The 27,699-nt window shown below is 43.9% G+C and overlaps 1 protein-coding gene across 13 annotated transcripts in view; it reads right to left on the reverse strand.

The window, feature by feature from the left end:
• LOC118394893 (transcriptional repressor p66 alpha-like) overlaps positions 1–27,699 on the reverse strand; it is a 68,091-nt gene that overhangs the window by 11,629 nt on the left and 28,763 nt on the right. For 6 of the 13 annotated variants that reach the window (XM_052463984.1, XM_052463986.1, XM_052463982.1 and 3 more), the window contains 6 exons: positions 17,925–18,443; positions 11,919–12,048; positions 8,893–9,042; positions 8,510–8,587; positions 8,247–8,375; positions 7,729–7,929 (listed from right to left, as the gene is read on the reverse strand). In XM_052463984.1, coding sequence (XP_052319944.1) covers positions 7,729–7,929; positions 8,247–8,375; positions 8,510–8,587; positions 8,893–9,042; positions 11,919–12,048; positions 17,925–18,439 — 1,203 coding nt within the window. In that variant the 5' untranslated portion in view covers positions 18,440–18,443. Of the gene's footprint in view, positions 1–7,728; positions 7,930–8,246; positions 8,376–8,509; positions 8,588–8,892; positions 9,043–11,918; positions 12,049–17,924; positions 18,444–18,643; positions 18,734–19,209; positions 19,403–27,699 lie in introns of those variants that run through there. The other 7 variants (XM_035788521.2, XM_052463983.1, XM_035788523.2 and 4 more) reach the window with 6 other exon arrangements.

The raw sequence follows: 27,699 nt of genomic DNA on the forward strand, positions 1-27,699 counted from the left end.
CTACTGACCAAAACCACACAACCACTGACCACAAACACACTACTACTGACCACACATCTAATCACCACAACTACTGACCAAAACCACACAACTACTGAACCACAAAACTATTAACCAATACTTACCACAACCACATCTACTGACCAAACACACTACTACTGACCACTTCCACACAACTACTGACCAAAACCACTGACCACACAACTACTGGCCCAACAACTACTGACCACAACCACACAACTACTGACCACAACCACACAACTACTGACCACACAACCACTGACCACAAACACACACAAAACCACTGACCCCACATCTACTGACCGAACAACTACTGACCAAAACCACTGACCACACAACTACTGACCACAACCACACAACCACTGACCACAAACACACAACCACAACCACTGACCACAAACACACAACCACTGACCACCACCACTGAAACACACAACCACTGACCACTGACCACACAACCACACAAAACCACTGACCACACAACTACTGACCAAAAACTACTGAACCACAACCACACAACTACTGACCACAACCACACAACTACTGACCACAACCACTGACCACAAACACACAACCACACTACTACTGACCACAACCACAAAACTACTGACCACAACCACACAACTACTGACCACAACCACACAACTACTGACCACAACCACTGACCAAACACACAACTACTGACCACAAACACACAACCACTGACAAACACACAACCACAAACACACAACTACTGACCACACAACCACTGACCAAACACACACAAAACCACTGACCACACAACTACTGACCACACAACTACTGAACCACAACCACACAACTACTGACCACAACCACACAACTACTGACCACAACAACTGACCACAAACACACAACCACTGACCACAAACACACAACCACTGACCACAAACACACTACTACTGACCACAAACACACAACTACTGACCACACAACCACTGACCACAAACACACACAAAACCACTGACCACACAACTACTGACCCAACAACTACTGACCAAAACCACTGACCACACAACTACTGACCACAACCACACAACTACTGACCACAACCACTGACCACAAACACACAACCACACTACTACTGACCACACATCTAATCACCACAATTACTGACCACACAACTACTGACCACAATCACACAACTACTGACCACACAACTACTACTGACCACAACCATAACTACTGAACCACACACCTACTTACCAAAGCGACGGACCACAACTATCAACCGCAACTACTGACCACAAATACGAAACTAATGACCTTAACCAAATACATTTAAACTCAGTTTTTCACAATTCCTGACATTTAATCAAAGTAAAAATTCCCTGTCTTAGGTCAGTTAGGATCACCACTTTATTTTAAGAATGTGAAATGTCAGAATAATAGTAGAGAGAATGAATTATTTCAGCTTTTATTTCTTTCATCACATTCCCAGTGGGTCAGAAGTTTACATATAGTGAGTGACATGAGCTGATCACGCGCTCTCACGTGAGAGCGACCTGTGTTCCTTTGCATTTCTACAGACAAAGGAATTGTCCGGTTGAAACATTTTTGAAGATTGATTCTATACTTCGTTTGACATGTTTCTACGAACTGTAATATAACTTTTCATCTGAACTTTCGCCTGGACTTGCCCGCGCCTCGTGAGTTTGGGTTGTGTACTAAACACGCTAACAAAAAGGAGGTATTGGACATGAATTGACTTTTTCGAACAAATCAAACATTTATTGTGGAACTGGGATTCCTGGGAGTGCATTCTGATGAAGATCATCAAAGGTAAGTGAATATGTATAATGCCATTTCTGGCTTGTTTTGGTCTCTGAGCACTGTACTCTATTGCATGGTGTGCTTTTTCCGTAAAGCTTTTTTGAAATCTGACACAGCGGTTGCATTAAGGAGAAGTGTATCTTAAGTTCCATGCATAACACTTGTATTTTCATCACCATTTATGATGAGTATTTCTGTAAATTGATGTGGCTCTCTGCAAAATCACCAGATGTTTTGGAAGCAAAACATTCCTGAACATAACATGCCAATGTAAACTGAGATTTTTGGATATAAATATGAACTTTATCGAACAAAACATACATGTATTGTGTAACACAAAGTCCTATGAATGTCATCTGATGAAGATCATCAAAGGTTAGTGATTAATTTTCTCTCTATTTCTGCTTTTTGTGACTCTTCTCTTTGGCTGGAAAAATGGCTGTGTTTTTCTGTGACTAGGTGCAGACCTAACATAATCGTTTGGTGTGCTTTCGTCGTAAAGCCTTTTTGAAATCGGACACTGTGGTGGGATTAACAACAAGTTTATCTTTAAAATGGTGTAAAATACTTGTATGTTTGAGGAATTTTAATTATGAGTTTGAGTTTATTTTATTTTTACAGGGAGTGCACATTAATCAACGTTTCAGTAAAAGTGATGGTTTTAGCCAGCCGGCAAATTTTCAACCGCCGTCTCTGGGCAGGTTATTAAAAACAATTACAATACAGACAATCATTGAGCAGTGAGCACACGCAGAGCAACATTGGACAAGCAAGACATAGCATACAGACAGAGCAACATAGGACAAGCAAGACGTAGCATAGAGACAGAGCAACATAGCACAAAAAGCAGCAAGACAAAGTTCATAAAAGCAACAAAGTGTTTCCACACCTCACAAGCTACAGACAACAGACAACATGGAAAGCGGCAATACACAGCTAGGGATTATGTTCACAAATCTGATTGACCTTTAGCCATGTATTCATACATTTTGTGAAAGTGTGATATGTGGTGCAGTTATGTGTGTCTGATGGCAGTGTATTCCAGACATGGGAAAGCTCTCACAGAGAAAGCGGATTTACTAAAGATGCTTTTCCTTAAGGGAACTATACAGTCACCTCTCATGGCAGACATTGTGGATCTGTTGCCATATGTTTGGGTTTTCTGTTTAACAAAAATACTGAGTGGAGGGGGAGCCAGGCCATATAGGATCTTGAAACAAGACATGCGTCGGTGTATTGCACCAGATCTTTTCCCAACTCAGGAGCTCATGCTTTCTGAGGATGTAACAGGGATGATGGCTATTGGGCTTCCTATCAAGCACTTTGAGAGCCTGTTTGTAGACAGACTGAATAGGTTTAAATGTTGTACAGCAAGCTTGGGCCCAACTAGCCAAGCAGTATGTTAAGTGGGGGAGTATCATAGATTTGAAGTACAGTTTTGCTACCTCTGTAGTCAAACAATTTCGTATAAATCGGAAATTAGCTAGGTTGAATTTGGTTCTGAATTACCTTTTTCACCTGCTTTTAAAAAGAGAGGTTGGAATCAAGTATGATGCTAAGAGTGGGCGACAGCTCATTGCTCACTCTGACACACTGAGTTCTGCCTTCAAGGTATGATTTCATCCATCTCAAGGCATCGGGGAAAAAGTTGAACTTGGACAATTTTGTGATGAGAATCTCATGTTAACAGTATCAAAAGCCTTCCTTAGGTCCAGAAACACAGCCCCAACAACGCCCCCTTTGTCCATCTTGGACTTCACATTTTCCACAAGAAAGCAGTGTTTCACTCTGAAGCCAAACTGCATGGAGTGTAATGTGAAGGGGCTGTTTTTGAGGTGGGCAATCAGTTGTTCTGCTACACACATTTCAACAACCTTCAACACCACAAGTAGAATACTAATGGGCCTGTAGTTACTCACGTCAGCAGGGTCGCCCGATATAAAGATGGCCGTTATTATGGCCAACTTCCATACCCTTGGAAACACCCCGAGTCCAATAGATGTGTTGGTGACCTTAGTAATGTGGCCAATGAGTGACTCTTTGTAGTTTTTAAAGAAAGGTCCAGCCCAAACACATCTTTGGCTTTAGAGTTCTTTAGTGATCTAATCACCTTGTTCACCTTTGACTCAGAAACCTCCCTTATGATGAAGACAGGTTGAGTGTCATTTACTAGCACTGAGATTTCTGTTATTTTGAATTTAGCGCCCTGCACTTTCACTGGCTGTTGTCATATCGATCCTGTTAGCAGGATCTAAGCCATAAGAAGTTTTAAAGAGCTGTCATCTCTAGATGCCCCATCATATTTCCCAAATAATAGCCTACAACTTTCTAATGATTACATTATCATTCAACTAAAATCAAACTGAACATTTTACAAAAAGTAAATTGTGCATCTATTTCTCTGAAACCCACAGCATGAATGATTGAGTTACTTTGATCCTGCTTGAGATCCTCAATATCCTGCTTTTTTATTCCCATCTTCTGACAGAATATCTTTCAGTTTTGACACACAACAACGGTAGTTTAGACATTTTTGTGATTGAACTGCCCCCCATCCAAAGTAATACGGTTGATAGTGTGGTCTATCAAAGTAATCAGACCAATTACCAATTTACTACATTTAACTTTGACAATATCTGACTGCTTGGCTTAACTAAAACACTTAAAACTTTCTTCCATTACCACAAAAACACTTTTAAAAAGAGTTAAAGCATGTCCCACCAATTGTACTTCATGTACAATTACCATGTAGTTATTATTATTATTATTTTTAGGATCACTACTCCTCTTATGCCATTTAAATTAGAAACGCCATTCAAACTTTAAAACGTACAGACCTGTCTGGAATAGTGTGCTTGCACACAACTTTTTGATACCATCTATACTTACTAAACTAATAAACACTTCATCCACTCTTATGGCATTTCTTCAATATTCTAAAGCTTCCATTGTGACATCATGATCATCCATTCACTGTGAATGCAATAATGTAAATTTGGACACAGATCATTTACATTACATTTAAGTCATTTAGCAGACGCTCTTATCCAGAGCGACTTACAAATTGGTGCATTCACCTTATGACATCCAGTGGAACAGCCACTTTACAATAGTGCATCTAAATCTTTTAAGGGGAGGGGGGGAGAAGGATTACTTTATCCTATCCTAGGTATTCCTTAAAGAGGTGGGGTTTCAGGTGTCTCCGGAAGGTGGTGATTGACTCCGCTGTCCTGGCGTCGTGGGGGAGTTTGTTCCACCATTGGGGGGCCAGAGCAGCGAACAGTTTTGACTGGGCTGAGCGGGAACTGTACTTCCTCAGTGGTAGGGAGGCGAGCAGGCCAGAGGTGGATGAACGCAGTGCCCTTGTTTGGGTGTAGGGCCTGATCAGAGCCTGGAGGTACTGAGGTGCCCTTCCCCTCACAGCTCCGTAGGCAAGCACCATGGTCTTGTAGCGGATGCGAGCTTCAACTGGAAGCCAGTGGAAAGAGCGGAGGAGCAGGGTGACGTGAGAGAACTTGGGAAGGTTGAACACCAGACGGGCTGCAGCGTTCTGGATGAGTTGTAGGGGTTTAATGGCACAGGCAGGGAGCCCAGCCAACAGCGAGTTGCAGTAATCCAGACGGGAGATGACAAGTGCCTGGATTAGGACCTGCGCCGCTTCCTGTGTGAGGCAGGGTCGTACTCTACGGATGTTGTAGAGCATGAACCTACAGGAACGGGCCACCGCCTTGATGTTAGTTGAGAACGACAGGGTGTTGTCCAGGATCACGCCAAGGTTCTTAGCGCTCTGGGAGGAGGACACAATGGAGTTGTCAACCGTGATGGCGAGATCATGGAACGGGCAGTCCTTCCCCGGGAGGAAGAGCAGCTCCGTCTTGCCGAGGTTCAGCTTGAGGTGGTGATCCGTCATCCACACTGATATGTCTGCCAGACATGCAGAGATGTGATTCACCACCTGGTCATCAGAAGGGGGAAAGGAGAAGATTAATTGTGTGTCGTCTGCATAGCAATGATAGGAGAGACCATGTGAGGTTATGACAGAGCCAAGTGACTTGGTGTATAGCGAGAATAGGAGAGGGCCTAGAACCGAGCCCTGGGGGACACCAGTGGTGAGAGCGCTTGGTGAGGAGACAGATTCTCGCCACGCCACCTGATAGGAGCGACCTGTCAGGTAGGACGCAATCCAAGCGTGGGCCGCGCCGGAGATGCCCAACTCGGAGAGGGTGGAGAGGAGGATCTGATGGTTCATAGTATCGAAGGCAGCCGATAGGTCTAGAAGGATGAGAGCAGAGGAGAGAGAGTTAGCTTTAGCAGTGCGGAGCGCCTCCGTGATACAGAGAAGAGCAGTCTCAGTTGAATGACTAGTCTTGAAACCTGACTGATTTGGATCAAGAAGGTCATTCTGAGAGAGATAGCGGGAGAGCTGGCCAAGGACGGCACGTTCAAGAGTTTTGGAGAGAAAAGAAAGAAGGGATACTGGTCTGTAATTGATGACATCGGAGGGATCGAGTGCAGGTTTTTTCAGAAGGGGTGCAACTCTCGCTCTCTTGAAGACGGAAGGGACGTAGCCAGCGATCAGGGATGAGTTGATGAGCGAGGTGAGGTAAGGGAGAAGGTCTCCGGAAATGGTCTGGAGAAGAGAGGAGGGGATAGGGTCAAGCGGGCAGGTTGTTGGGCGGCCAGCCGTCACAAGACGCGAGATTTCATCTGGAGAGAGAGGGGAGAAAGAGGTCAGAGCACAGGGTAGGGCAGTGTGAGCAGAACCAGCGGTGTCGTTTGACTTAGCAAACGAGGATCGGATGTCGTCGACCTTCTTTTCAAAATGGTTGACAAAGTCATCTGCAGAGAGGGAGGAGGGAGGGGGAGGGGGAGGAGGATTCAGGAGGGAGGAGAAGGTGGCAAAGAGCTTCCTAGGGTTAGAGGCAGATGCTTGGAATTTAGAGTGGTAGAAAGTGGCTTTAGCAGCAGAGACAGAGGAGGAAAATGTTGAGAGGAGGGAGTGAAAGGATGCCAGGTCCGCAGGGAGGCAAGTTTTCCTCCATTTCCGCTCGGCTGCCCGGAGCCTTGTTCTGTCAAAGATCAGAACTTTGACCACTTTCCCAACAAGTTAGACAAAAGGCATTGGAAATCTTCCTCTAATTCTCTTCCATTCAAATCTAAAATTGTAACAAAAATATATCATATAGCTGATTTAACCAGGTCAATTACATTTCCTCTAACTTTTTATATATATAAAAAAAACTGACATTTGACCACTTTCCAAACAAATTAGACAAAAATGTATGCATCTTGTTCTACTTCACTGCTATTCAAATCTGGAATCAGAACATAACTTCAAATTCTTTAAAGCGTTAATCAACTATAACTGTATAAATTAGCATAAAAATGTCCCACCAACAGTAGATTAAGGCAGCCCTCCGATTCAGAGGGGTTGGATTAAATGCGGAAGACACATTTCGGTTGAATGCATTCAGTTGGTCAACTGACTAGGTATCCCTCTTTCCCTTTCCTAACTCTTGAACTGTTCAAGCTGGAGACACCAAAGCAATTTTCACACGTTCAGGCTATTCTATCCACTGCCACAAAAATACTGAAGGAAGTCACAATTTTTATTCATGGAAATGGATCTCGTTGTTATTATTATCAACACTGACGTGATGCTCTTAAAAGAGGCAGTGTACAATTTTAGGAAAATAGCGCTTTTAAATCATGTAGAAACCTAATATTCCACAAATTAGTTTGTAATTTGAATCACAGGTATTTATATCAACATTTTAGGTTTTTATGATAAACAAATGTCTTTACAGGGTTACACATTAGGTGAGGGCACAACATGTGCTTCAGAAGTAGCTAGAATTCATATAGGCTGTATTTGAATCTATTTTTTTTTTAAATAGAGCCCTGCCTCTGCCCCACCTGTGAGATGTTGACCAGCAGGCTGGCATTGTTGACGTTTCCCACCCTGATGAGGCCTCTCTGGGCCTGGGTGCCGGGTACGTTGGCCCTGGAGGTCAGCAGCAGGGGAGGGGGACCAGAGCCTCCAGAGCCAGACCCTGAAAGTTGCTGCTGTTGCTGCTGCCGGAGAGACTGGATCTGCTGAGGAGACACAGCAATTGGCTACAAAAGGGGGTCAGGGGAGAGATTGGACCGAGGAGGAGAAGAGGGACAGGGCAGGGATAAAGAGGGCCAACATTGGACAGAGAGAGGGCATATAGAAGAGAGCATTGGACAGCTCATGGGAAAGAAGAGGATGAGGGTGAGGGACACAGCAGCAATATGTGAGGGAGGGTGGAGAGACAAGAGGGGAATGAAAGAGACCGAGACAAAAAGAGAGAGAAAAGAAAAAAAACAGGTGACACAAAAGTCAGTCATTAGTAGTGAGGATTGATATCATCTGATGACCAGTTTGGCAGGTAGATGGTGGTCTCTCTTACCTGTGCCCCTCTAACTAGGGGTGGCATGATGATCTGGGAGTTGTGGGAGCCATGCTTGGAGGAGATCTGCTGCCCGCCCCTCACCAGAGGAGGAGGAATGACTGTGCCTGAACTCCTACTTGACCCCACCTGGGGATGAAATAAAGTCTTCGGACTCATGTCTCGGTCTTAAACTAAATTATTCAATTAACAGAAACGTGGTAAACATTTTTTTAAAACTTGTGTGTGCAAACAAGCTTGTTTGTGTGAGAGAGATGTCTGACCTGCTGGGAGCCTTTGCTGGCTGTAATGGATCCGCGAATCAGAGATGGAGGAGCTGCAGAACCTGACAATACTGAGGGCTGTGGAACAAGACAGAGATGGATAGAATGAGCTGGGTATGTGTCTATTTGTAAGTTTGTGGAAGTATGCATCTGGGTGAATGTATGTGTTTACCTGTGTGGCTTCTTCTGTATCGTGTGTGTGTGAGTGAGTGAGTGAGTGAGTGAGTGAGTGAGTGAGTGAGTGAGTGAGTGAGTGAGTGAGTGAGTGAGAGAGAGCTGGGATCTGAACTCCTGTTTTCTGCTTTGGGAAACCAAATTCCTTCTTGGGCAGAGGGTGACACTGATTTTATGTCACAGACAGGGCCCTCATCACAACAACTCACCTTGGCTATATGCGTCCATACCTTCTGCAGTGTGTCCTTCTGTATCTGGCTCTGTCGTAGTTTCTTCAGAAGCACCAGCTTGGCCTCCTCCTGCCTCAGCTCCTCTTTCAACTGCTTTATGATGCGATCCCTGTCCTCTGGACTGGTCTTCTACACACAGAGACCAGATAAAGACCAATTTGACGAGAGAGAGAGAGAGAGAGAAAGACCAATTTGACGAGAGAGAGAGAGAAAGACCAATTTGACGAGAGAGAGAGAGAGAGAGAGAGAGAGAGAGAGACAGAGAGAGAGAGAGAGACAGAGAGAGAGCGAGACAGAGAGACAGAGAGACAGAGAGACAGAGACGAGTGCAAGAAAGGCCGGTACAGCAGACAGAGAGAAGTAGCTAAAAAGTAGTAAGTAGTTGCAAAGTTGTTAATGATCTAAAATGCTAAAGTTGTTAATTATCTAAAATGCCAAAGTTTCTAGAAAAGGTTTCTAGAAAGTTTTGCCAATAATTCTTTTTTTTAAAACAGAAATACCATATTTACTAAAGTATTCAGACCCTTTGCTATGAGACTTGAAATTGAGCTCAGGTGCATCCTGTTTCCATGGATCATCCTTCAGATTTTTCTACAACTTTATTGGAGTCCACCTGTGGTAATTTCTATTGATTGGACATGATTTGGAAAGGCACACACCTGTGAAAATAAGGTCTATATAAAGGTCCCAAAGTTGACAGTGCATGTCAGAGCAAAAATCAAGCCATGAGGTCAAAGAAAGGGTACCATTTATGCAGCATTGAAAGTCCATAAGAACACAGTGGCCTCCATCATTCTTAAATGGAAGAAGTTTGTGAGCACCAAGACTCTTTCTAGAGCTGGCAGCCCGGCCAAATTGAGCGATCGGGGCAGAAGGGCCTTGGCACCAACCTGGCACCATCCCTACGGTGAAGCATGGTGGTGGCAGCTTCATGCTGTAGAGATGTTTTTCAGCAGCGGGGACCGGGAGACTAGTTAGGATCGAGGGAAAGATGAACGGAGCAAAGTACAGAGAGATCCTTGATGAAAACATGCTCCAGAGCACTCAGGACCTCAGACTGGACGAAGGTTCACCTTCCAACAGGACAACAAACCTAAGCACACAGCCAAGACAAAGCAGGAGTGGCTTCGGGACAAGTCTCTAAATGTCCTTGAGTGGCCCAGCCAGAGCCTGGACTTGAACCTGATCGAACATCTCTGGAGAGACCTGAAAATAGCTGTGCAGTGACGCTCCCCATCCAACCTAACAGAGCTTGAGAGGATCTGCAGAGAAGAATATGAGGAACTCCCCAAGTACAGGTGTGCTATGTAGGGATGCACGATATATCGGTGAACATATTGGAATCGGACAATATTAGCTAACAATGCCAACATCGGTATCAACCCGATGTCTAGTTTAACGCTGATGTGCAAAACCGATGTCAACGCTGATGTGATGACGCCACGTAACATTTAGCCCAACATGTGCAACACAGCATTCCTAACCTGGTCCACAATGTCTGCTGTGTGGATCGAGCAGTCAACAAGTCCAGCAGTCATTTGAAAGAGTAAGAACATTTCAGCGAGACAACTCAATGGCGAAATCCATTAACTACAAGATAATGGAATTCATTGCCCTTGAGAGACAACCATTCTCTGTCGTGGGTGACAAAGTGCGCTATTTTTCAGATGTTGCCATACCGGAGTTACACAATAACAGCGTCACTGCTATTAGCGTCACGACTGACACTTGGACCAGCGATATCAGACCCATGGGCATGCGGAGTCTGACAGCACAGTGGGTCGTCGAGGATTTCGTACTGAGGAAAGTCATATTGTATGCTCATGAATGTGCTGGTTGTCATACCGCTGCTGCCATTTAAATGGCATTTGAGAACATGTTTGAAAACACGAACACACTAGTTAGCTCCATTCGAACAACTGACTCGAGCAATAAGCACATCAACTGTGCCTGCAGCAGACGTGATACCCTCTGTCATGGCACTGAAACGCCTGCTCAACAAAACTGCCGACACAGGCTGTGAACTATGCTCGATGCTAGGTACAAGGACCACTACTTCGATGCAGACAAGAAAGGGTTTACGTGGAATGTTAGACACAGTGACCGTGCGCACCGAAGAAGAGACCACGGACAGACAGAGCTGAAACTTCACTGCTTGACATGTATGATGAAATCCTGGTTGAGACTGAACAAATGAACAATGAAACAGCACAGTGAAAGAACTAGGTTTTGATTATGTTTTACTGGTAATTGGGACATAGGTAAATCCTAACAAAATAACTTTTTGGTCAGTGTGGTGTGTGTGTGTGTGTGTGTGTAACCTTTATTTAACTAGGCAAGTCAGTTAAGAACAAATTCTTATTTACAATGACGGCCTACCCCGGCCAAACCCAGACGATGATGGACCAATTGTGTGCCGCGCTACGGGACTCCCAATAACGGCCGGATGTGATACAACCTGGATTCGAACCAGGGACTGTAGTGACGCCTCTTGCACTGAGATGCAGTGCCTTAGACCGCTGTGTCCATGTGTGTGCGTTAACTATTTAAACTGTACTAGAATGCTTAAAAGGCCACTAAAAGCTGAAATATCGGTATCGGGGTTGTTTTTGCAAGGAAAATATTGGATATCAAAAATGTCATATTGGTGCATCACTAGTGCCAAGCTTGTAGCGTCATACCCAAGAAGACTCAAAGCCATAATCACTGCCAAAGGTGCTTCAACAAAGTACTGAGTAAAGGGTCTGAATACTTGGTATAAATGGTATATTTCAAAACGATTGAATCAATTTTAGAATAAGGCTGGAACATAACAAAATGTGGGAAAAGGGAAGGGATCTGAATACTTTCCGAATGTGCTGTTCATATGAAGTGGGTAAAAAACTAACATTTATTAAAGGGACCAGTTCAATGTACATGGGGCATCAGTCTCGAAGGTGCACGATTAAGTACTGGGTAGAAACAGTGACTCAAGTTCAGGGTACTGGTATAGTTCTTTCACTAACCATAAGTAGGTCTGTGTTCAGCTCCTTGAGGTGGTTCAAGCCGTTCATTGGCGGACTGCAGGAGTCATTGTCCGACAGGACAATGACATCATCGTCTGGGGACAGGGAACACTTCTCCCTCTTTAAAGTGCTAATCAAAGAAGAAAAGAGTGATTAATTCTACACACAATACCCAATAATGACAAAGCAAAAACAGGTTTTTAGAAATGTTGGCTAATTAATAAAAATGAATAAACTGAAATATTACATAAGTATTCAGACCCTTTACTCAGTACTTTGTTGGTGCACCTTTGGCAGCGATTACAGCCTCGAGTCTTCTTGGATATGACGCTACATACTTGGCACTGGTCTTGAGCGCTCTGGAACAGGTTTTCATCAAGGATCTCTCTGTACTTTACACCATTCATTTTCATTCTTTTTCTCTATCATAACTAGTCTCCCAGCCCCGGCCAATGATAAACATCCTCACAGCATGATGCTGCCACCCCCATGCTTCACCGTAGGGATAGTGCCCGGTTTCCTCCAGACGAGATGTTTGGTATTCTGGCCAAAGAGTTCAATCTTGTTTTCACCAAACCAGAGAATCTTGTTTCTCATGGTCTGAGTCCTTTAGGTGCCTTTTGGCAAACTCCAAGCGGGCTGTCATATGCATTTGACTGAGGAGTGGCTTCCATCTGGCCACTCTACCATAAAGGCCTGATTGGTGGAGTGCTACAGAGATGGTTGTCCTTCTGAAAAGTTCTCCCATCTCCACAGAGGAACTCTGGACCTCTGTCAGAGTGACCATTGGGTTCTTGGTCATCTCTAGGAAGAGTCTTGTGGGTTCCAAACGTCTTCCATTTTTTTAGAAGGATGGAGGCCACTGTGTTCTTGGAGACCTTCAATGCTGCAGGAATGTTTTGTTACCCTTCCCCAGATCTGTGCCTCGACACAATCCTGTCTCGGAGCTCTACAGACAATTCCTTCGACTTCATGGCTTGGTTTTTACTCTGACATGTACTGTCAACTGTGGGACCTTATATAGACAGGTGTGTGCCTTTCCAAATCATGTCCAACCAATAGAATTTACCACAGGTGGACTCCAATCAAGTTGTAGATACATCAAGGACGATCAATGTAAACCAGATGCACCTGAGTTAAATTTCGAGTCTCATAGAAAACGGTGTGAATACTTATGCCAATAAGGTATCTGTTTTTTATTTTTAATAAATGTGCAAAAATGACGAACAACCTGTTTTCACTTTCTCTTCATGGGATTTTGTGTGTAGACTGATGAAGGAAAAAGTAAATTGATCCATTTTAGAATAAGGCTGTAATGTAACAAAATGTTGAAAAAGGGAAGGGGTTTGAATACTTTCCGAATGCACTGTATGTATAGCACATTATCAAGTCATTGAGTGTTAATGAAAAATAGTTTTTTGGGACGGGGGGAATAGGTGAGGATATTGAGAAAGGAGGGTCAATTATCCAGTTTTAGACCATACCGTGAAATGCTACCTTACAAGCCGTTAACTCTACTTTTTGAACTGCATTGTTGGTTAAGAAAATATTTACTAAATAAACTAATGTAAAAGATTTCAGAAAAAGTAACAAAATAACAACAAGGCTATATACAGGGGGTACCGGTACAGAGTCAATGTGCGGGGATACAGGTTAGTCAAGGTAATTTGTACATGTAGGTAGAGTCAATGTGGAGGCTATATACAGGGGGTACCGGTACAGAGTCAATGTGCGGGATACAGGTTAGTCGAGGTCATTTGTACATGTAGGTAGAGTCAATGTGGAGGCTATATACAGGGGGTACCGGTACAGAGTCAATGTGCGGGGATACAGGTTAGTCGAGGTCATTTGTACATGTAGATAGAGTCAATGTGGAGGCTATATACAGGGAGTACCGGTACAGAGTCAATGTGCGGGGATACAGGTTAGTCGAGGTCATTTGTACATGTAGGGTAAAGCGACTACGCATAGATAATAAAACAGGGGGGTCAATGTAAATAGTGCAGGAGGCCATTTGATTAATTGTTCAGCAGTCTTATGGGGCTTGGGGGTAGAAGCTATTAAGGAGCCTTTTGGACAAAGACTTTGTGCTTTGGTACTGCTTGCTGTGCGGTAGCAGAGAGAACAGTCCATGACTTGGTTGACTGGAGTCTTTGAACATTTTTTGGGCCTTCCTCTGACACTGCCTAGTATATAGGTCTTGGATGTCAGGAAGCTGGGGCCCAGTGATGTACTAGGCCGTACGCACTAGCCTCTGTAGCACCTTAAGGTCAGATGCCGAGCAGTTGCCATACCAGGTGGTGATGCAACCAGTCAGGATGCTCTTGGTGGTGCAGCTGTAGAACTTTGAGGATCTGGGGACCCGTGCCAAATCTTTTCAGTCTCCTGAAGGCAAAAATATGTGCCATCTTCATGACTGTCTTGGTGTGTTTGGACCATGATAGTTTGTTGGTATGTGGACACCAAGGAACTTGAAACTCTCGACCTGCTCCACTGCAGCCCCGTCAATGTTAATGGGGGCCTGAACGGCCCTCCTTTTCCTGTAGTCCACGATTAGCTCCTTTGTCTTGCTCATATTAGGGAGCGGTTGTTGTCCTGGCACCACACTGGTCTCTGACCTCCTTCCGATATGCTGTCTCATCATTGTCGGTGACACTGTTGTGTCATTGGCAAACTTAATGATGGTATTGGAGTCGTGAAAAGGGAGTGCAGGAGGGCATTGAGCACGCAACCCTGAAGGGCACCAGTGTTGAGGATCAGCGTGGCAGATGTGTTGTTGCGTACCCTTACCACCTGGGGGTGGCCCGCCAGGAAGTCCAAGTGCAGAGTGAGGTGTTTAGTCCCAGGGTCCTTAGCATAATGATGAGATTTGAGGGCACTATGGTGTTGAAGCTGAGCTGTAGACAATGAATAGCATTCTCACATAGATGTTCCTTTTGTCCAGGTGGAAAAGGGCAGTGTGGAGTGCAATAGAGATTGCATCATCTGTGGATCTGTTGGGGCAGTATGTGAATTGGAGTGGGTCTAGGGTTTCTGGGATGGTGATGTTGATGTGACCAGCCTTTCAAAGCACTTCATGGCTACCGACGTGAGTGCTACGGGGCAGTAGTCATTTAGGCCGGTTACCATTGCTTTCTTGAGCACAAGGACTATGGTGTTCTGCTTGAAACAGGTACTACAGACTCGGTCAGGGAGAGGTTGAAAATGTCAATGAAGACACTTGCCAGTTGGTCTGCGCATACTCTGAGTACACGTCCTGGTAATCCGTCTGGCCCTGCGGTCTTGTGAATGTTAACCTGTTTAAAGGTCTTGCTCACATCGGCTACGGGGAGCGTGATCACACAGTCATCCGGAACAGCTGGTGCTCTCATGCATGCTTTAGTGTTGCTTGCCTAGAAGCGATCATAAGAAAAGGTATTTAGCTGGTCTGGTAGGCTTGCATCACTGGGCAGCTTGCAGCTGGGTTTCCCTTTGTTGTCCGTAATAGTTTGCAAGCCCCGCCACAGCCACCGAGTGTTAGAGCCGGTGTAGTAGGATTCAATCTTATTCCTGCATTGACGCTTTGCCCGTTTGATGGTTTGTCTGAGGGCATAGTGGGATTTCTTATAAGCGGCAGCTCTAGCCTTTAGCTCGGTGTAGATGTTGCCTGTAATCCATGGCTTCTGGTTGGGATATGTACGTACTGTGGGGACGACGTTGTCAATGCACTTATTAATGAAGCCGGTGACTGAGGTGCTATACTCCTCAATGCCATTGGATGAATCCCGGAACACATTCCAGTCTGTGCTAGCAAAACAGTCCTGTAGCTTAGCATCTGCTCCATCTGACCACTTCCATATTGAGCGAGTCACTTGTATTTCTTGCTTTAGTTTTGCTTGTAAGCAGGAATCAGGAGGATAGAATCATGGTCAGATTTGCCAAATGGGGGGTGAGGGAGAGCTTTGTATGAGTCTCTGTTTTTTCCTCTGGTTGCAGATGTGACATGCTGGTAGAAATGAGGTTAAACGGATTTAAGTTTTCCTGCATTAAAGTCCCCGGGCAACTAGGAGCGCCGCTTGTGGATGAGCATTTTCTTATGGCCTTATACAGCTCGTTGAGTGCGGTCTTAGTGCCAGTATCGGTTTGCGGTGGTAGATCGATGGCTGTGAATAACATTGATGAAAACTCTCTTAGTAGATTGTGTAGTCTACAGCTTATCGTGAGGTACTCTACCTCAGGCGAGGAATACCTCAAGACTTATTCCATATTTGACATCGCACACCAACTGTTATTGACAAATAGACACACACTCCTGCCCCTCGTCTTTCCAGACGAAGCTGCTCTGTCCTGCCGATGCATGGAAAACCTAGCCAGCTCTATATTCTCTGTGTCGTCGTTCAGCCACGACTCGGTGAAACATAAGATATTACAGTTTTTAATGTCCCGTTGGTAGTATAGTCCCGATCGAAGATCATCCACTTTTTGTTTTCCAGTGATTGCACATTGGCCAATAGAACGGATGGTAAAGGCGGTTTACCCACTCGCCAATTAATTCTCACAAGGCAACCCGCCCCCTGTATTTCCATCATTTCTTCAAGCTGATGACGGGGATTTGGGCCTGGTCTCGGGTAATCCTTTGCGTCGGACTCATTAAAGAAAGAATCTCTGTCCAGTTGAGGTGAGTAATCGCTGTTCTGATATCCAGAAGCTCTTTTCGGTCATAGGAGACGGTAGCAGCAACATTATGTACAAAATGAGTTACAAACAAAATAGCACTGCTGGTTAATAGCCCGTAAAACGGCAGCTATCCCCTCCGGCGCCATTATTCATTACGCTGCTGCTACTGTTTATTATCTATCCTGATTGCCTAGTCACTTTTACCCCTACCTACATGTACACACAGTATTACCTCAATTACCTCATAACCCCAGCACATTGACTCAGTACTCAGTACTCCTTGTATATTATTGTTATTTTATTGTGTTAGTATCTTTATTGTTGTTGTTGCAAATTGTCATATATCTTAACTCTGCATTGCTGGGAAAGGGCTCGTAAGTAAGCATTCCATGGTCAATTCTACATCCATTGTATTCTGCACGTGACAAATCAATTTGATTTGTTAAGGAGTAGCAGGGTTTGTATTGGAAGGCTACCAGTTTATATCTGTTGTATGTTCGACCTGGGTCCAGAACCTTCTGTGGGCTTGCCAGTTGCCGCTAGTCTAATGACATTCTGTTTGAGTTTGATCAGCATCAATGAAATGTGGATTGCTGTAAACTTTTATGGATATGAATAACCCAGTTTAGATTGGAAAATGAAAGTTAAATGTAGAGTAAATTATGAACTCTAATGAGACAGATTGTCAATCCTCAGAAGTGGGCATTACAATTACGGAGCCTTCTCCTCCCCAGGGCTTAGCACCTTAAGAGTGTGTGTGTGTCGCCCCATTACCACTTCCTGTGGATTAATCACTCATCCAAAGCAGGTCACATGACCCTCCACTCAGGCATCATCACGTGACCCTGCCTCTCACGCCCCCCTTCCACAGTGGAAACCATGGCAACGGCTGGTTGGAACCGGTTTGTGACAACACAGGCTTCATTTTGTGGAGGGGAGTTTTAGGGTTCAGGTGGTGACAGGGGAAATGGAGGGAGGGCCAGACACTGGAAGTTTTGAAGGAAAGTTTTCTTTTGAATTAAAAAAAAAAAAAATTAAACTGCACCCCCCAATAATAGGTACTCCGTTCAATAAAACCAATTTAGATAACAATGACAAATCTTCTTAAAAACATACTCTCATTGATCTCACACTATGCCCCCCTCCCCCTCCCCCTCCCCACACAGGTTTTAAAGACTTGACTTCAGTCAGAACAGAATTCTAAAACTAACTAATCTTGAAACTACTCGAGTAGACAGGGAAACTGACCTCAAGTCAGTTTTGAATGGCATAGAGTAAATGGTACTAGAACTATAGTAAAAGGAGCTGATCTCACATCAGTTTTTAGGATAATAAATAGTGTGGTCTCACCCTCTAGAGGTGCTCATGTCCAGCGCCTGCTCTCTTGTCTGGACCTCAACTTTAATGGTAGCCTTCACCTCCGTTGCAGTCATCATACCACTAGCCACCATCGGTTCCGACTTCACGGTCCTGTTCCGCCCATCTAGAGGCACCTCACTCTTCACCCTGACCTGGTCGCTGTGGTCATTCCTCTCAGTCCGGTTGTCTAAGCTTGGGTCTGACCGTTTCGGGGCCCAGTCCCGCTCTGGCTCCTTTGCTGGTTGGGATGGTAACACTAGCGATAATTTTAACTTGGGTAGTTCTGGTGCCTTCTCAGGCTTGACCACATGTTTAAACTGGTCTAGGTCATCTTTTGTGGTTTCGGGTTGTGGTTTTCGTTTAGTTGAGCTCTCATCATCCTGGTCTGGAGCTCCAGGCTCTGCCCGGTCTAGTTTGGGCTTCTTGCGGTCAGACTCAGTGGGAGGGACTTCTCTCACTAGCGCCCTCTTCTGACTGCGCGTCTGGCGAACAGCCTCCTCAGACATCCCCCTACAAAGAGACAGAAGAAGAAGACTTGGTCAGACATTCACTTGAATAGACAAAGCTGACAACAATAGACAGTAAAGCACATAGCCTTGGACCAGGATGGGTATAGCTGACCTCAAATCAGTTGTAAAACATAAAGTCTATAGAACTTGGACAGGCATAGCTGACCTTGAATCCCTTTTTAGACATAAAGCCCAGCTGACCTTGAAGCATTTACTGAGGACAGAGGCAAAACACAACGCCAGATTCAGTCCCTCTCTATTAAGCTCGCTAAGTGGGCTCCCGATGTTGTCCTGTGGAACAGAATAGAGACAGACTTACAGTAGTTATTTCTCTCTCCTCTCCCTTGTCTGTCAATGCGACCGATGGCTATGGGATTGGAACACACATGACCACCTTGGTGCCCACTACCCAGATGCTAGCGGGTTTACACACACACACACACACACACACACACACACACACACACACACACACACACACACACACACACACACACACACACACACACACACACACACACACACACACACACACACACACACACACACACAGGGAAACAGACAAGACAGAGGAGGTGCTAGGAAACAAGAAGTTGAGAGACTTGACTAGACTGAGACAAGACTAGACTGTCTGTAGGAGATACTCAGAGACTAATTACAGTCATAGTAAGAAACAGACAGACAGTAGTGTGAGGATTTGTGTCCTGCGTCATACATGTGGACTGGGGTCCCACTGCTGTCCTCCATAAATAAAACAGAACACTCACTCACTCAGGCCCCTTGTCTGCACAGTGACGCAGGAAGCTACGGCGTCGGGAAAAACTGCCACATTAACCCTTTCACCACCCTCCTTTTTCCTTTTCTCAGAACAGGGTAGTTATGGCGGCAAATATGCAGCACACACTCATGGCTGTACCTGGGCCACACAGACACGCTCACACATCTCATCTGATAAAAGAAAGACTCAAGTTGTTTTCAACCTCTCTGACATCACTGAGGCACACATGACCCTTCCCAGGATTCATAGGGAGACACAAAGCACTTTTTCTAAGAACCAGTCTAAACCGGTTGGCGAGTGATTTTGTGTGTGTGTGTGTGTGTGTGAGTGAGGCTGAAGCAGTTTTTAACCCTTTGAGGGCCAGAACGGAAACTCAGTTTCGACACTAACAGATGCTTGTATTAGGGATAGGGAGTGAGAGAGGGGGGACGAGAGGAGGGGGAGGGGGGTGAGGGAGGTAGCGTTCCAAAACACACGTCTGCCGGGAAGATGAGGGAAGAAAAAAAAAAAGAAGGAGGGAGGAATAAAATCGCCCAAAATACTGAAGCACACTCATGTCTGCTGCTGTCACGACTACAACTCTGGGTAGAACTTTTCTATAGGCACTAGGCAGTAGGGCCCACAAGGCACAGGTCTAGGATCAGCTCACCCTCCTCAAATCCTAAACTCATCTATTAGGGCAGAAAAAAACTAACTTTCGATTTGTGTCAAACTCATTTTCGATGCTCCCTGACTGTCTATGAACGTAAGTCCATTATCATTTCTACACCGTTTGGCTTCAGTCATTTTAAAGTATATTTAGTTCATTTCCCTGGTTTAAAGTCTACTTGATCCTATTGTTACAGTGAAAAGTGCAGTGTCACTGTCTATAGAGTGTAGTGGAAGTTGACCCCGTCAGCAGCCGGCCCAAGGGCAGTTCAGCTTTTTAACAGGGAAGGTTCTGAATGACGTAATGGCAGACATGTATCAGGTTACATCTCTATGGCAGCTCACACACATCCACCAAGATGATAGGTCCATCAGAAAGCTCTCCCCCTTCGCTACACACAGGATAGAGAAAAGGGGATACCTAGTCAGTTGCACAACTGAATGCATTCAACTGAAATGTGTCTTCCGCATTTAACCCAACCCCTCTGAATCAGAGAGGTGTGGGGGGCTGCCATAATCGACATCCACGTCTTCGGAGCCAGGGGGAACAACTGCTTTGTTCCGGGGCAGAACGACAGATTTTTACCTCGTCAGTTCGGGGAATCAATTCAGCAACCCCAACGCTCTAACCACTAGGCTACCAGGTCTACAACGGCATGATCTTTATCATCACCAACATCATCTCCACCATCACCTTTGGAAGTTGACCGCTGGTTCTCTTATACAACAGTTATCAGCCAATAACAACGCACATTCAGGCCTCTGCACAATAACCTAACGTAGCAGGCGTCTTCCCCACAGTGCCAGTATGTACATACCCAAACCAGAAGCCATGGATTACAGGCAACATCCGCACTGAGCTAAAAGGGTAGAGCTGCCGCTTTCAAGGAGAGGGACAACTTGAAAGTGTCTTCACTGACATTTTCAACCTCTCCCTGACCAATTCTGTAATACCAAAATGTTTCAAGCAGACCACCATAATCCCTGTGCCCAAGAACACCAAGGTAACCTGTCTAATTAAACTACTGACCCGTAGCAATCACGTCTGTAGCCAAAAAGTGCTTTGAAAGGCTGGTCATACCATTATCCCAGAAACCCTAGACCCACTCCAATTAGCATACCACCCCAACAGATCCACAGATGATGCAATCTCTATCGCACTCCACACTGCCCTTTCCCACCTGGACAAAAGGAACACCTATGTGAGAATGCTATTCATTGACTAAAGCTCAGCGTTCAACACCATAGTGCCCACAAAGCTCATTACTAAGCTATGGACCCTGGTGCTAAGCACCTCCCTCTGCAACTGGATCCTGGACTTCCTGACGGGCTGCCCCCAGGTGATAAGTAACAACACATCTGCCACGCTGAATCCTCAACATGGGGGCCCCTCAGGGATGCGTGCTCAGTCCCCTCCTGTACTCCCTGTTCACCCATGACTGCATGGCCAGGCACGACTCCAACATCAATATTAAGTTTGCTGATGACACAACAGTGGCCTGATCACTGACAACAACGAGACAGCCATATGGAGGAGGTCAGAGACCTGGCCGTGCAGTGCCAGGACAGCAACCTCTCCCTCAACGTGATCAAGACAAAGGAGATGATCGTGGACTACAGGAAAAGGAGGGCCGAGCACGCCCCTATTCTCATCAACAGGGCTGTCGTGGAGCAGGTTTGAGACCTTCCAAGAAACTTGGCATCAACATCACCAACGAACAACCATGGTCCAAACACACGAAGACAGATGTGAAGAGGGCACGACAAAGCCTATTCCCCCTCAGGAGACTGAAAAGATTTGGCATGGGTCCCCTGATCAGATAACTGGTTGCATCACTGCCTGATATAGCAACTTCTCAGCCTCCGACCGCAAGGCACTACAGAGGGTAGTGTGTACAGACCAGTACATCACTGGGGCCAAGCTTTCTGCCATCCAGGACATCTATACCAGGCATTGTCGTAGGAAGACCACAAAAATTGCCAACATCTCCAGCCACCCTAGTCTGTTCTCTCTGCTACCAAGTCTAGGTCCAAAAGGCTTCTTAACAGCTTCTACCCCAAAGTTATTTTTCTATTTCCTTTATTATTATTATTATTATTCCTTTATTATTATTAATATATATATATATATATATATTTTTACTTTAGTTTATATTTTAGGAAATACTTTAACGCTTACTTTTCTTAAAACTGCCTTGTTGGGTAAGAGCTTGTAAGTGATCATTTCACTGTAATCTCACTGTTGTATTCAGCAAAAGTGACAAATATGTGACAAAGCGAGGCACGTCCAAAAGCAACATGTTTCACCGGGGACTGCAAACAGCGAGGCACATCCAAAAGCAACATGTTTCACCAGGGACTGCAAACAGCGAGGCACATCCAAAAGCAACATGTTTCACCGGGGACTGCAAACAGCGAGGCACATCCAAAAGCAACATGTTTCACCGGGGACTGCAAACAGCGAGGCACGTCCAAAAGCAACATGTTTCACCGGGGACTGCAAACAGCGAGGCACGTCCAAAAGCAACATGTTTCACCGGGGACTGTAAACAGCGAGGCACGTCCAAAAGCAACATGTTTCACCGGGGACTGTAAACAGCGAGGCACGTCCAAAAGCAACATGTTTCACCGGGGACTGTAAACAGCGAGGCACGTCCAAAAGCAACATGTTTCACCGGGGACTGCAAACAGCGAGGCACGTCCAAAAGCAACATGTTTCACCGGGGACTGAAAACAGATAGGCACGTCCAAAAGAAACCCTTCTCTATGTATTAAACCATATGTTTAATCTTCTCTTTCAGACTAGATTTTAGGCCTATAATGACAGACAAAAAAACAGACATTTTTTGTCACATATGAAGACAGTCTTAATAACCCTTTCTGCCTAATTAATCGGCTAACGGATGAGATGGGGTTTTACGTACTGAGGGTGAGAGGCAGATCTTCCAAGTCTTAAGGCATCAGCATGCTTCAATGTGCTCGCATACTCCCTTAAAAGACCTTTGCTTGAAAAAAATGAAAAAAGGTGCAATAGTACTGTTTGTCCATTTTGAGATGCCATACATTTACATTTACATTTAAGACATTTAGCAGACGCTCTTATCCAGAGCGACTTACAAATTGGTGCATTCACCTTATGACATCCAGTGGAACAGCCACTTTACAATAGTGCATCTAAATCTTTTAAGGGGGGTGAGAAGGATTACTTTATCCTATCCTAGGTATTCCTTAAAGAGGTATACCTAGTATACTCTTCCTCAAAATAGTCCAAATTAATTTAACTCAAGAAATGTCATCAATTTTGACGTTTCCGCGGAGGAGATCTCAGTCACGCAATTTTACATCTAACTAAGATGTCTGGTGCAGTATTTCACAATGACATTTTTGTTGTTGCATTAAAACTAGTCACCTCCTTGAATGACAACAAAGACTTGATTGAAGAATCCCTACTGTTGACCAATCACCGATGAAGGTGATTTAGCTTTTTAGCTTGCCTCAAGAATAAATGTCATGTGCCCGGATAGCTGAAAAAACCCTTAGCAAAGTCCAAAACGTCACAAAATGTCATCATAATATATGCACAAACTCATTCGGTTGGGAAGCATGAAGACGCCTTTAGTCAGTCCTGTGACTGTATGGAGTCAGGGCCAACACAGAGGAGCCAAAAGTCTGGCCTTTCACCCTAGGCTTTACCCTGTTAAACCTATGTCCAATGCTATGTTGGTAAAAGGTGATAGAGAGAAAATGTATAGTATTTCAATGAGCTGCTTGGATGAGCTACAGTACCTCCCTCTAAGCTACTTCAACATTCTACACTGATAGCTGACGGCTAGGTTTTTCAGAACTGGTAGGTTACTTTAGTTACGAGTTACCTGTCCAAAATTGAAATCATTAATGTAAATTTTGGATTACCCAAACTCAGTAACATAATCTGATTACTTTAAGTTACTTTTAGATTAGTTTCCCTTGAGGAGGCGAAGGTTAGTGTTTTTCATCATCATTCATCACTAGCTTGCACTGCCCCAAGTCATAAAATCAGATTTTTTAAAACCTAACCTTAACCCCACTGCTAACCCTAAATTGACACCAAAAAGCACATTTTGTTTTCAGAATTTTTACAATATACCCATTATGACTTTGCAGTTGACCCATTTAGAGGAAATCGCTCAGTTCTGGCTTTTTCCTAACGTACTGCTTTCTACTACCGATAAGCCTATTAATACGATTAGGCTATATCTTTAATTTAAAAAATCTGATTTCCAGTCATTCCAACTAATTGAATACCCCATTGATCTACAAGAATAGAACTTGGAAATATGGAAACATAGATTGAAGGAGTCAAAAGGCCCTTTAAACAAGACTTATGATTTATGATTCATTTGAAGGATATGCATTATTATTTAGATAAGTGACCATAATATGGGAAGCTCATTTACCTGAGCCATGATTGACCTCTTGAACCCGCCCACTCTACTGGGAAGCAAAAGTCAATATGGGGAGGTAGTTATATGGGGACCTCAGCTCTCTAACCCAACCCTCAGTCCATCCCACCAATCACCATAGACCTCAGCTCTCTAACCCAACATTTATGAGATTGAGATTGTAAACTCATATATATCTTGGAATTTTAATTGATGACGGCCTCTTTTAAATTGCATATTCAACAACTTACAAAAAAATGTAATCGGAAGTTGGGATTTTATTTTAGCATTGAGATTTATTTTAAAACTGCAAAACCCTTACACACCACTGCACTTTATATACCAGGGTTGGCTGGCCATCTCTAGTCACTGGTATACGTTTATTTACAAAGCCATTTGGGTTTAGTACCTTTTTATTTGGGCATTTTTATTGTTCAGAAATGTGGTGGGTACTCTCTTCGTTCGCAGGACTTTATCCTGCTAACTGTTCCAAATGTCCGAACTGAACTTGGTAAAAAGGGCTTTTATGTACTCTGCGCCATCAGCTTGGAACTAGAGGTCGACCGATTAATCGGAATGGCCGATTAATTAGGGCCAATTTCAAGTTTTCATAACAATCGGAAATCGGTATTTTTGGGCGCTGATGTTGCTGAATTAAAAAAATTAAAAATACCTTTATTTAACTAGGCAAATCAGTTAAGAACACATTCTTATTTTCAATGACGGCCTAGGAACGGTGGGTTAACTGCCTTGTTCAGGGGCAGAATGACAGATTTTCAACTTGTCAGCTCGAGGGATCCAATCTTGCAACCTTACAGTTAACTTATCCAACGCTTTAACCACCTGCCTCTCGTTGCACTCCACAGGGAGTCTGCCTGTTACACGAATGCAGTAGAAGCCAAGGTAAGTTGCTAGCTAGCATTAAACTTATCTTATAAAACACAATCAATCAATCATAATCACTAGTTATAACTACACATGGTTGATGATATTACTAGTTTATCTAGTGTGTCCTGCGTTGCATATAATCGATGCAACGCTGGGGGATGACTTAACAAAAGCACATTTGCGAAAAAAGCACAATCGTTGGACGACTGTACCTAACCATAAACACCAATGCCTTTCTTAAAATCAATACACAGAAGTATATATTTTTAAACCTGCATATTTAGCTAAAAGAAATACAGGTTAGCAGGCAATATTAACCAGGTGAAATTGTGTAACTTCTCTTGCGTTCATTGCACGCAGAGTCAGGGTATATGCAACAGTTTGGGCGGCCTGGCTCATTGCGAACTAATTTGCCAAAATTTTACGTAATTATGACATAACATTGAAGGTTGTGCAATGTAACAGGAATATTTAGACTTAGGGATGCCACCCGTTAGATAAAATACAGAACGGTTCCGTATTTCACTGAAATAATAAACGTTTTGTTTTCTAAATGTTAGTTTCCAGATTCGACCATATTAATGACCAAAGGCTCGTATTTCTATGTGTTATTATTTCTGTGTTATTATGTTATAATTAAGTCTATGATTTGATAGAGCAGTCTGACTGAGCGATGGTAGGCAGCAGCAGGCTCGTAAGCATTCATTCAAACAGCACTTTCGTGCGTTTTTCCAGTAGCTCTTCGCAAGCACAGTGCTGTTTATGACTTCAAGCCTATCAGTCTAATGGCTGGTGTAACCGATGTGAAATGGCTTGCTAGTTAGCAGGGTGCGCGCTAATAGCGTTTCAAACGTCACTCGCTCTGAGACTTGGAGTAGTTATTCCCCTTGCTCTGCAAGGGCCGCGGCTTTTGTGGAGCGATGGGTAACGCTGCTTTGAGTGTGGCTGTTGTCGATGTGTTCCTGGTTCGAGCCCAGGTAGGGCCAGGAGAGGGATGGAAGCTATACTGTTAAACTGGCAATACTATAGTGCCTATAAGAACATCCAATAGTCCAAGGTATAGGAAATACAAATGGTATAGAGAGAAATAGTCCTATATTAACTACAACCTAAAACCTCTTACCTTGGAATATTGAAGTCTCATGTTAAAAGGAACCACCAACTTTCATATGTTCTCATGTTCTGAGCAAAGAACTCAAACGTTAGCTTTTTTACATGGCACATATTGCACTTTTACTTCTCTAACACTTTGTTTTTGCATTATTTAAACCAAATTGAACATGTTTCATTATTTATTTGAGGCTAAATGGATTTTATTGATGTATATTAACTTAAAATAAGTGTTCATTCAGTATTGTTGTAATTGTTATATTTGCAAAAATCAAATCGGACGATTAATCGGTATCGGCTTTTGGGGTCCTCCAATAATCGGTATCGGCGGTGAAAAATTGTAATCGGTCGACCTTTACTTGGAACGCCTTACAAAATACTTTTAAACTGGAAGAACTTGTCCCGATTGGTGTTTTTAAATCATTGATGAAGGATTTGAGGCTGATTCCCTGACCTGTCAAAGTTTTTACATTTGCTGTTTTATTGTTATACTCTTGTGAATTTTATAGTTTTTTTACTAGGATTACCTGTAGTTTTTCATGTTGTCTGTCTGTAATTGTGTAATGACTTGGTGCTGCCTATCTTGGCCAGGATGTTCTTGAAAAAGAGATTTCAAATCTCAATGAGCCCATCCTGGTTAAATAAAAGGTTAAATAAATGTAATTTTTAAAATAAAAATACAGCTTCATAAATCCGTTCAAACTCTATTATCGGATGATGACAAGGGTGGGGATCAAATGGATTAGTTTGATCCCAAAAAATGATAAGGTTTGTTGAATTTATGGATAAATGGGTTGGTGATGCAAAATCTCTGGTGACTGAACATCACCCTGAAATAGATGCCGATGACAGTGCGTCACAAAACTCGAGGAGATCCTCAGAGGCTTCCTCCACAACTTCAAGTAGGATAAGAGCTGCTCTATTGGTCAAGGCAGAAGCACTCAGAAGCAGGAATACTAGCTGAGCTAAACACCAAAAAGGAAAACCTGGAAATGCAAGCCTATCTAATGCCAAAGTAAAAGTTCTGGAAGAACATGAAGATTCCTTACAAATGGGGCCAAAGACACAAAAGGATTTGCATGAATTTATATCATGAGGAGTTCAGAATAATGAGACCTCTTAGAACCCTGGTCAATCCGTCGTCTATGGAGACCAAAGGAGGATGAAATATACACTAGTCCTCGCCTGAACCCAAAGCACAGTCAAGATGTATCGCCAAGGAGTAGCCACCAGCATATATCATCATGGCCAACAGGTGGCACCAATATGCCAAACAATTTATATAATTTATATATATTTGCTGCTGTTCTACACAAAGTGACTGAATTCATTGTCACGCAGCAAAGGTTGTCACTACTTCCTGTCAGAGAGATTCCAGTCATTCATAAGAGCCTTTGAGCTCAGTATAGACA

The sequence above is a fragment of the Oncorhynchus keta genome, chromosome 15 (assembly GCF_023373465.1).
Source record: "Oncorhynchus keta strain PuntledgeMale-10-30-2019 chromosome 15, Oket_V2, whole genome shotgun sequence".
Classification (NCBI taxonomy): domain Eukaryota; kingdom Metazoa; phylum Chordata; class Actinopteri; order Salmoniformes; family Salmonidae; genus Oncorhynchus; species Oncorhynchus keta.